The 12,034-nt window shown below is 46.9% G+C and overlaps 1 protein-coding gene across 1 annotated transcript in view; it reads left to right on the top strand.

The window, feature by feature from the left end:
- Positions 1-12,034, top strand: part of MOSPD2 (motile sperm domain containing 2) — a 99,291-nt gene that overhangs the window by 54,744 nt on the left and 32,513 nt on the right. The window contains exons 7-9 of the mRNA XM_088451588.1: positions 139-177; positions 2,641-2,765; positions 5,726-5,902. Of these exons, the coding sequence (XP_088307714.1) occupies positions 139-177; positions 2,641-2,765; positions 5,726-5,902 (341 nt within the window). The remainder of the gene's footprint in view (positions 1-138; positions 178-2,640; positions 2,766-5,725; positions 5,903-12,034) is intronic.

Here is a 12,034-nt window from a genome sequence, read left to right as displayed (position 1 = left end):
ACTAAATAAGAGCTCCACACGCCTATGGCTAGTTTCTGTTCTTGATGCACACTCCTAACCTTTGCGGTTATATTTATTCATGAAAAAATGCTACAATTACTATGATTTATTCATTATGTACTTACTGTACTTTTGCAGCAAAGATTGTCATATTTGAAATGCCGTGGATAATGAATGGTAAGTCTTTTCCCATTTCACTGTGTCTCTATATCATGGTTTGTAGGATTGTCTTTCAGAAGAAACTGGGGGCATTCAAACTAGTATTAACTTTAGTCTTTAAATGAGTTCACTGCTACTATATGTGTTTGAATATGCCTGTACTATGCTTTATCTTCCTGATAGATATGAATATATGCTTTTCACATAGCATTTACTAAATAGACTTGGTAGAGCAATATAACATATAGGAAAGCAGGTTTCCTTAAATGATGTTGTGTGTCCCAGTTACGATTGTATAGCTTTGTCACATTTTAGCAAATCTTAAATGAGCTTGACGTGAAAATACAGAAGACTGCACCTATGGGCGCCCGCCCACACACATTAGTTTTTTGTTTCTTTCTTAAGGGCCGGTTAGTTGTGAATTATTGAGTGAAATGGGCGGGGATAGAGCAACCTGTAGCCAATCAGATCATCGGAATGCTAAGGGCAGTAAGAAAATAAGTGTTCTGATCTTATGGGAAGCCGTGACCTGTTGGCTACTGCTTTCATGTGACTAGGGCAGTGTGGGGAGGTGAATGGAGGCACCAGGAGAACACGGACGCACACACGGATTGTGGAAACTTCATGGTCCCACAACAGCACAGTATATTTAAACAGGCTTCCTATCAAACTGGTGCAGGAAAATTGTGGTTTCAGATGCACATCCATAGAAAACAAAGCTCATAAACTCAACTTATTTCCTATGCATGATAAACAAATGTAAAAATAATAGATAAGAATGGCTTTTTACAGACCCATCCATGGCTCAACCAACATGTTTACTTAAACAAGTGGTGCATTCCAGCAACACATTTACCTGTTAAACCAAGGTTTGGATCTGTGTGTTATTTTATTGACCTTGCATGAAAAAACGGGATTCTGACTAACGTCTAATGGAACCTAGTGCACTGGTCAGTGGTGGCACAGTACAACCTAGACATGCAACATCTGAAAAATATCATGCTAAAGTTGACTTTGACATTGGCATAGACAGTGGAGTCTCTTTTACTCATAAAAAAAACATTTGTCTCCCTAATCTCTAACAGGCTTTATAACACTAATATACAAAATTCACTGTGTGGTCAGTCCTTTCCAATTCACATGTTTCCATTCATTACAGCCAGGTCATATAATGCTAATTATATACCTCAATAAACATGATTACATTCCGTAATAAACTGTTAATATCATAGTTTGTTATTCAAAATATCTGCTATTTAAGGAAGACTACATGTAAATTGTAAACTGATCAATTTATTTGTCCATAAACCTGTAATAACTCCTTGTTTTAGTCTAATATTACATAGTGTTGAAGTAAGTCACTAATGTGATCCAGATTGCCTGACTGGCATGTGCAGTCTGTTTCATTAATATAGGATTAATATTTTAATAGCACCAGACTGACTGGTGTTGTGTATCTTGTCTGCCCTGCAGGAGCACATGGATTTAAAGAGTTGTGTTATGATTTGGGCTGATTCATAGTTGTACACGAATATGGACAGTCTTTGTAAGCATTGGCTGTGCTAAAATAGGCAAATGCCGCAAGAGGCGTCTTGTGCAGATAGACGCCTCCTACCGGCTTCTCTAAAACACTGCTGCATCCGAGGACACTGCATCGGATCAACTGTACGAACATGGAACATCTGAGTAACGCTCAGGTTACTGAGGATGTTCGGTGAAATTACACCGCCAGGGCCAGTAAAGCTGCGTCCGAGGGCACAGTCACTGGGTCTCCCAGAAATCTGGGCCGACACGCTCCCGTTCCTTGAACGCTGCCTGTCACTGCCTACAAAGGCCATCGGCATGTCAATCACGTTGCTGCTTTTGTGGCACTGCGTGCGATAACGCAGGAGCTGATCTGCTTCTGCGCAGATCATAGAAAAGCTATGCATTTGGTTAGTTTTCTGTAGAAGAAATAGAAGTACATTAACCCAGACAGTTGCAAACAGAAAAGCTGAACTGTTTTCATCCATTTTTACTGTTAGTACATGTTGCAATGACATGAAGCCAAATACATGTTTAAGTGCTTGATGTAGTGTGACAAGGGTTCCCCGATCATTTCAAAGTGACACTATTAAATAGTAGAGAATTATGAATGCTTGTGTAACTGGAAATGTACTAGCATTCTGAAACTACCCCAAGTTCTCTGAATGACTGTATGAGCAGTAAGATTCAGATGCAGATTGCAGATGCAATCATAATAATTTGTTGATTTAATGCAGAAAATAAACATCTCACATACAGCTGGCAATTATGAGGGAGTCTCATGTGCAAACGTTTTCTAGCTGTTTTGTTCACGGTTTAGCCAGTTACTTTTCAAATAAGGAAATCCTGACTCTGCAAAGAATTAAGGATGTAGTAATGCTATTTCTCCCATTCATGATATTGTATTAAAACAGTGTATAAATGTGGAAATAAGTGTCCCCTCAATTTTCTTATTAGCTGCATTTAAAATTGTGAAAGGCTGGTTGGGTCCAGAAGCCATAAATATGCTGAAATTTGTGAACCGGAGTGAAATGCAAGACTACATTAGTGCTGAATACTTACCGCCACACATGGGAGGAACAGTAAGTTGTACATAAGTCATTTATGTATTTTATTGTAAGAGAATTTCAAAATTGTTAATTCCCTCAGGCATTTAATAAGTAAAGCTTGGCAAAATTCCTTGTCCTTCTTTGTAATGGAGATTAAGAAGCAATGCATTTTCTTGAATTTCAGGATTAACCAGCTTCTTAAAATAACTTGTTTTCCCACACTAATTAAACGTCAATGATTTGACTACCCCAGACTTCCATATGCATAAATGTTTTTATTCTGATCCTCTTTTTCTACTACTCAAAATATATCTTGCTGACCAATCTAAGAAGATATTCTGAAATATGGAATAAATCTGTATAAATGCTATATAGAAGCCTTTTGCTATACAAATATGCACAATATACCCCTTTTAAACCTCCTTTAATTAAAAGGGGATTATGAAAATGATTAGCGACATATTTTAACTAATCAGATCTGCTTTAAGCTATCAGCCAGACTAATTTAAGCTGATTATATGAATGATTGCAGCATTTCAGACTACTTGCAAAATGTTTTCAAATGTACCCTAAACTTCCTGTTTTGGGAAATGGAGGTCACTACCCTTCCCGCCCAGAAATGGCAACTGACTGTCAATCACTGACAGACTGCTGCCGGACTGTATGCAGGATAGCAGACCCGTACTGCACATGTGCAGTACGGGACGGGCGCATGCACAGATTCACTCTAATTAGGAATCGGCACGATCCCTGTCATTGCATCTGCAGCTGAATTAACCCCTGAAATCACTCGGCAAACCGGTATTGAAGACCCTATCTAGCAGGGCTGCTATCACGGAGAAATATGCCAGGACTGGAGTCCCATTCCCAGACAGAAGGGAACACTCCCGCAGTGGCACTGTGTTGCTGCTATCAATCTCCCCTGCTTTTTGTAATCTATATATGATCAGATTTGCCAGGATCAAAGATTGTGGATTTATTATGCTGTCTGCCACAGTCTGAATGTATTGAGTCCTGAGCTGCTCATGAGTCTGCCAGGCACTCTGCTAAGACTCCCAGGGCGGCTGCTGTAAGATGAGACGGTGAGCGAAATGCTAATAATGCACACTGTGTTTATTGTCAAAGTTTATCATGCAAAACAGAGGGCCTGATTCTGACCCGGTCAAAAGCGCTGTGCGCTCGCAACCGGGTCGATGGTGGGCCAGTGCGCATGCGCACGACAGAGCCGGCTCCGTCATGCGCATGCGCGAGACCCGGATAGCTACGGGCAATCCGTCGCTCCGGGTCTCGTACCAAAGGGGGCGTGCTGTCGATGTTGAGTGACAGCACACCCCCTTTGGTGGGTGGTCAGGGGGAGTGGCTGCCCAAAAGGAGGCGTTCCCATGTGAACGCCTCCGTTTGGGGGCGGCCCCACTGACATCACGAGTGATGTCAGTGGGAGAGATTTCGGCTCTGTGAGAGCAGAGAAATCTCTCTGGGGCTTGCTGCAACGAGACTCTACCACAAGGGTCTCGTCGCAAGCCCGATGGTCGCGATGGTCTTGACCATCGCGACCATCTTCCTGGCCGCTCGCTATAGCTGTGGGTGGTCACCCACAGCTATGCGAGCGGCCAGGAGGCCGTTCTAAAAGAAAAATAGCCCGGCCCTGGTGCAGAGCGAGCGCTCTGTCAGAGCGTCCGGCTCTGAATCAGGGCCAGAGTGCTGCCTAACTCCATATTTCATGTATGAGGCTGTTGGAAAAGTGATATAACACAGCACTTTGGAAGAGATGACAGTGTGTGTGTGAAGCCACCCCCTCATCAGATCCTGTGTAATTTAATAGTGTAACAAAAAGAAAGGGTGAGAATTGCACGGGACTGGTTATGATTACCTTTCTTAGGTCCCTCAGGGCCGGTGGAGGTAAGTGTAGAGAAATATACTCCAAACCATCTTAATGGGTTTTTTTTTTTTATGGGCACAAATGGAAAACATTATGCGTTGGTGGTGCTCCCAAGAGTCAGAAAAAGGCTCAAATGGGTCAGAAGAAAAAGAAGTCTCCCTTTTTGGGGGGCACTACTTGTTTGTAAAATTAAGGTATTAAAAATAAGTTTTTAATATACTTTTAAAATATAGTTGGACATACAAGACACAAAAAAAGGAATTGTCATTATAAAAGGAAAGCCATACAGGAAGATCCTCTTATATGAGATCCATGCCCTGCTGCGACAATACAGTATTTAATAGCAGATTTTTCAAAGTGAAATTGCAATCCGATAACTTGTTAATTATTAGGCATTTTCAGCATGATGATCTATTGGAAAAACACACTGCACATGCGATAAAACCAGCTCATTCAATGGTTACTGCAATGGTAAATACCGTAGTTAATCTTAGATATATGATGATAGCCTTTGAACACGCAGTTGTCTCAAATATTAACACAAATAGGATAATTGTAAAGCTATCAAGTACACAGTATATTTCCTATGTCTCCTCATTGATGAAAGTTGGTAAACATGGTTTGATTGCATTGATCAACAAGCATTGTAATTGCATAAGCTTAGCACATCTTACACTAATTTATTATTCACGCATCTGTAGTGCACATACATATGAAAGCAAGGACTTATGTCTCTCAAAAAGGCCTAAAAGGACTTGGCTCATCCTCAGTGCTGTTATCGATCTATTTAAATTAAAGCTGGGTACATACTGGAGAGATGGGCATTCGTTCCATCATCGGAACGAATGCCCTTGAATGGGGATTTCCTGTCCAAACTTGAACGACGGAGCGATCACTGTTTCATCCTTCATTAACTTACTACAGGTCGCTAGCACATCAAAGCCTAGCACATCAAACCTAGCGACCGCGGGAGTGCGCAATCGCCGGTACACACTGAGCAATGTAGGCGATTTGTCATTACCCGGCTTAAGTATACTGACTTTATGTCAGATTTAAGAAGTGATTAAGCAGGGCAGAACAATTAATTTTTTATTTTTATTTTTTTACATTTTAGGATCCATTTAAATACAGTTACCCCCCATTACCTGATGATGATTTCCAAACCCCAATGTGCGAGAATGGGCCTATCACAAGTGAGGATGAACTAGAAAGTAAAGAGGAAAGTGAAGCTGACACAAGAGACACTGTGGATTCGTTTGCAACTGACGAGAACACTCTGAAGCCTAAAAAGGTAATTTTATTTGGTGGCCTTGTTATCGCATTGTCTGGTCTATAGTTTATAAAACAGAAAAGAAATATACCTGTGCTCAACTTTACCCCTATTGTACATGGTACCAGCTACGTGGCAATATTAATGCCATATATGTATACAAAACAGACCTTTGTTGTCTGAGATATTACTAGTACTGCAAATCTGTGTATATCTAGTTAATTAAACATGGGTATTTTGTTCATATTTTTATCAAACAAATTGAAGCTTGCGGCCCATCGTCATATTTTTGTTTGCTGGATACACACAGATTTGCAATACTAGTATCATCCTCAGGACTGAAGGGCTACAAGTAAGTGTTTAAAATACATGGATGGGAAAGAGTAGGGGAAGTTTTGGATGTGGGACACTGAGGTAGTTACCAGGGGCTTGTGGAGGCATAGGTCCAAGGAAGATTAGAGAGGGAATGTATTTAGAGACGAGGACAAATATGTATGGAGTGGAGGTAGCTGGTGAGGGCTTTGAGCTTGAATTGGATCTTGGCAGAGATGGGGAAAGTTGTGCAAGAGGGAAATCTTGCCACAGTATTTGGTAGAATGGATTTTTCAGGGGAAAGACAGTAATGAGGAAAGTCAAATTGCCGAAGGTTACAGTAAGCTAGGTGGGAAATAATGATAAAAGAGTGGATTCAAGATTTTGACAACAATCCTGTACCAGGAAGGGGCGTATTTTGTTACTGTTGCGAAGGTGGAGACGAGGATATGGTGAGCAACTTGTATATGCGGAGTGAGGAGGCAGCTGGCTTAGGTAACAGGAGAGAGAGAGAGCGCGTTGTCAGCTGTGAGGGTCACTAGGGGTGGGGTACTGACTCTGGGGAGGAGGAGGCACCCTCTTTCAAATGATATAACCATTTATTTCCCATAAAGAATATCTAGACTTTGTAGTTATGGTGGTTTTAAACCATGGGATCACCATACAATGAGAGATGAGACTGCACAGATCTACTCTTCTTGGGTCAAGTAAAAAGAAAAACTTGGTCCCCTCATATCTTGTATTCAGAATGTTATGCCTTGTTGGACTGCCATGATATTCCTACATATATTGTGTTTTAATTTATGACCACAAAAGCTAGCTAAAAATATGAGATATGGTAAGAACTTACCCTTGTTATCTCTATTTCTACGAAGTCCATAGGGTTCCACAGGATACCTTGGGGTATAGGTGTGACGTCAGTCGCAGGGCACCAAAGAGTTAAGCTTTCAGCCTCCCAGGATGCACTAGGTCCCCCTCCTATACCCCGCCCCCGGGCCAAGGCACCTCAGTTAGTTACCAAGCCATAGGCCGGAGGAGGAGAAGGAAGAGAGAGAACAAAGATCTGGACACATACAAGAATCACATTCTCACCAGAGGGAGACGGAAAACCGGTGACCAGAGCAAAGCCCATCTGCAGCACAGGTGCGACAGGGCGGGAGTCCTGTGGAACCCTATGGACTTCGTAGAAATAGAGATAACAAGGGTAAGTTCTTACCATATCTCATATTTTCTACTTCAGGGTCCATAGGGTATCCACAGGATACCTTGGGGATGTCCCAAAGCAGTATCCTTTAAGGGTGGGGACGCTCCTGTGCAGAAAGGAGAATCCGCCGCCCGAAGGAAGCATCCTGAGAGGCGAAGGTGTCAAACCTGTAATACCTCACGAAGGTATGGACAGAAGACCACGTAGCAGCCTTGCAGATCTGAACTGCCGAGGCACCACGTCGAGCTGCCCACGAAGGACCCACAGACCTAGTGGAATGAGCCTTCAGAGAAGGAGGGACCGGTAGGCCTTCATGAAGATAAGCTTCAGAAATAGCCATACGGATCCAGGCTGCCAAAGTTTGCTTTGAAGCAGGCCAACCCTTTTTACAGAAGCCATAGAGGACAACAAAGCGTCCGACTTCCTAAACAAAGAAGTGCGGTCAACATAAGTCCTTAAGGCCCGCACAACATCCAAAGAGGCCTCACCCACGGAAAGACCCGGTGAGTTAAGGCCGGAACAACTATTTCCTCGTTAACATGAAACTGGGAAACAACTTTGGGAAGAAACTCGGGCCGAGTGCGGAGCACTGCCCTGTTCCCATGAAAAACCAAGAAAGGGGGTCTACAAGAAAGAGCCCCTAACTCAGAAACACGTCTGGCTGAAGCAACTGCCAGAAGGAAAACAGTCTTAGCTGTTAGCCATTTACTATCCACTGAGCCCAGTGGTTCAAACGGCGGTCCTTGGAGAGCCCTCAGGACCACAGCCAAATCCCAAGGCGCCACAGGTGGAACAAAGGGCGGCTGAATACGGAGAACACCTTGCATAAAGGTGCGCACATCCGGGATTGTAGCAATCCTACGGTGAAACCAGACAGATAGGGCCGAAACCTGTACCTTCAAAGAAGCAAGGCGAAGCCCATGATCTAGTCCCGCTTGCAGGAAGGCGAGAATCCGAGACAGACGAAACTCCCGCGGTGCATAACCTCTCGGTCGACACCACTGGAAGAACGTATGCCACACGCGATGGTATATCCTCGCGGAAGACGGTTTCCGAGCTCGTAACATGGTACGCACCACAGAGCTGGAAAACCCCCAGGACCTCAGCATGGCCGTCTCAACAGCCACGCCGCCAAAGACAGCAGAGTCAGGTCCGGGTGAAGACAAGGACCCTGAGACAGAAGGTACGGTCGTAGCGGCAACCGCAGAGGACTGTCCACGGACAGACCCTGAAGGTCTGAGAACCAGTGCCGTCTGGGCCACGCGGGAGCTATCAACAGGAGCGTCCCTCCTTCCTGTTTGAATTTCCGGATTACCCGTGGAAGAAGGGAGACCGGAGGGAACAGGTATGCGAACCTGAACGTCCACCGGACGGACAGAGCATCCACCAGAGACGCCCCTTCGTCTCTTGTGCGAGACCCGTACACCGGCAACTTGTTGTTGTGCCGGGACGCCATGAGGTCGATTTCTGGAAGAGCCCACCTGTCCACCAGTAGTTGAAAAACGTCCGGGTGCAGGGACCATTCCCCTGGATGAACGTCCTGGCGACTTAGAAAGTCCGCCTCCCAATTTAGCACTCCCGGGATGAAGACCGCTGATATGGCCGGAAGATTGCGCTCCGCCCAAACCAGGATCCGAGAGACCTCTACGAGAGCCGCCCGACTGCGAGTTCCTCCTTGCCTGTTTATGTAGGCCACGGTGGTAGCATTGTCCGACTGGACCTGCACCGGGTGACCCTGGAGAAACCGCTGTGCCTGCAGGAGAGCATTGAAGACCGCACGGAGTTCCAAGATATTTATTGGAAGCTCCGCTTCTGTCGGTGTCCACCTGCCCTGGAACAAGTGTGGACCCGAAACTGCTCCCCAGCCCCGAAGACTGGCGTCCGTTGTCAACAGGACCCAATTTGGAACCCAGAACGGACGTCCCTTGTTGAGGTGGGTCGTCTTTAACCACCACGCAAGGGACAGGCGAACCTCCGGGGTGAGCACAATCGTCTGGAACTTCAGAGACTGAGGCAGCCCGTTCCACTTGGACAGGATCAGGTGCTGCAGAGGTCTGGAGTGAAACTGGGCGTATTCCACCATGTCGAACACCGACACCATGGAGCCCAGTAACCTCATCGCCGAGTGTAAGGACACCCGGCGGCTGTGCAGACAACTGCGCACCCTTGACTGTAAAGCAGAGATCTTGTCCTCCGTCACGAAGATCCTTTGCTGTCCCGAGTCCAATAAGGCTCCAAGATGCAGAATCCTCCGAGACGGGATTAGAGTGGACTTCTGCCAGTTGATTAGCCAGCCGTGCCGTTGCAGCAGTGCAATGGTCAGGTCCAAGTGGTGTAACAGGAGCTCTGGAGATCCTGCCACCAATAACAGGTCGTCCAAGTACGGCAACATGCGGACTCCTTGCAGCCGCAGAGAAGCCGCCATGACCGCCATAGCGTCCTGTATGTCCAATGACACCATGTAGTCCCCAGGTTCCAGCGCCAGAATGATGGACCGTAGGGTCTCCATCCGAAACTTCGGGACCCGCAAAGACTTGTTGAGTGCTTTGAGGTTGAGAATCGGACGATATGACCCATTGGGTTTCTGTACCAAAAATAGATTTGACTAGAAACCCTGGCCCCTCTGGGAGAATGGAACAGGCACTATAACTCCAGCCTGGAGCATAGTGTGCAATACCTTCCGCAGCTCCGTAGCCTTGTTCCGGTCTGATGGTAGACCCGTGGTGAAGAATCGAGCCGGGGGTCTGTGCCGGAAGGAGAGGGTGTACCCGTGAGAGACCACCTCCAGAACCCAAGTGTCTGTCGTAGTGAACGACCAACACCGGGAGAACTGCAGCAGGCGGCCTCCCACCCTGGGATCCCCCAAGGGGAGACCCGGACCGTCAGGCCGCAGGCTTGTCATCTGGCTTGGGGGCCGGACGTCTGGTACTCCATGCCTGTTTCCGGGGCTTGACCGATTTCTTAGGGCCAGCCTGTCGAGGAAACGACTGTGGTTTGGGCCTGCCCTGGGCCCTAGATGACCGAAAGGACGATGGTCCAGAACCAGAAGGAGCAGCGGCCGACGGGAGACAAGCAGATTCGGCTGCCGCCAGCGTGGCCACAATCTTATCCAGATCCGGACCGAAGAGAACTTCTCCGGTAAACGGCAACGCTTCCAGACCTTTCTTGGATCTGCGTCCGCCTTCCAGGATCGCAGCCACAAGGTGCGACGAACAGCTACCGCTGCTGAAGAAATTCTAGACACCAGAGTACTAATGTCTAGAGCCGCCTCGTTGATGTAGGTGGCCGAATCACGGAGATTGCCAATCAACTCCGCCTGTTCGGCCGGACAGTCGGATTCAAAAGAAGCCTCTAATGAATCCGCCCAGCGCTCCATCGCTCTGGCAACCCAGCAAATGGCCATAGCCGGCCGTGCTGCCCCCCCTGCAAGGGAATAAGCGGACTTCAGGCAGATTTCTACCTTGCGGTCCGTAGCATCCTTAAGGGAGGACATGGATGGCATCGGCAATGTGGCACTACGGACAAGACGGGTCACGTGAGAATCCACCTGTGGAGGGGATTCACACTTAGCAAAATAATTATCCGCGAACGGATAAGCCACCGCCAGGCGTCTCTGCGGCTGGTATCTTTTGCCAGGTTGTTTCCACGCCTCCTCTAAATGGTCCACCAACTGACCCGAAAGAGGAAAGACTGTGGCATCGCCCTTCACATCTTTGAAAAAGGCATACTTAGATTTAGCCGCTGGGGGAACTTCGTCCTCAATCACCAAGGCTGTGCGGACCGCCCGAATAAGTCCAGGAATATATACTTTGGACTTAGCATCAGCGTCCTTAGTATGGAAAGGTTCCTGATCGTAAGGATCCAGAATCTCCCCATCATCAGACGTCCCTTCGTCATCCTCATAAGGAGCGGACAGAGACGCCACCGGCCTTTTATGAGGCCGCATCACAGACTCCCCTTGCAACACATCCGACAAGTGCTGTACAGAACTCGTCAGGGAGTTAACCCACGCTGGCTCCTGAGAACCCAGGAGCGGGGAAATAGGGAGACTGTGGGGTACCACCAATTGTCGTGGGAACCCCTGCATGGGTGACGACACCACAGACTGCTGGGACAAACCCATCGGAGTAAACGCGGGCTGCGGAGCTAACTGGCCCACTAAAGCTGTTAACGCCTGAGCGAAACAAGCCCAGGGCGGCTCCTGTACCGGTGCTGTAACCGTAATAGGCCGCGCCATGGACAAACACTGCCGGCAAAGGCCCTCCGCGCTACCCTCCCCCTCCGCTAACGGTACTTTGCACGTGGTACACTGTAGCCGGAGGGGAAAATCACTTTCAGACATGATGGCACCACGTATGTGACCTCTCTCACCAATTAAGTATTAAATAGGCGAGAGACCACCCTGCAGCACCGCACCGCAAGGGCTTTAGCAGAAAGAACAGGGACAGTAATAAAGCTGACAGTTTAGAGAAGAAAAGTTACAGGCAGCGCTAGCACAGTCACATACAATGCAGAGAAATAACAATTCCTGCACTAACAGCGCTGATCACTCAACTACACAGACACAGGGCCTGGTAGGACACAGCGCTGCATACACAGACCTGAGCCACAGCGGAGGAGAGGTATGCGGGGGGACC

The sequence above is a fragment of the Taudactylus pleione genome, unplaced genomic scaffold (genome assembly GCF_031769625.1).
Source record: "Taudactylus pleione unplaced genomic scaffold, aTauple2 ptg000026l, whole genome shotgun sequence".
Taxonomy (NCBI): Eukaryota; Metazoa; Chordata; class Amphibia; order Anura; family Myobatrachidae; genus Taudactylus; species Taudactylus pleione.
Note: the sequence above shows the minus strand (reverse complement) of the source record. Positions and strands in the feature narration are given on the sequence as shown.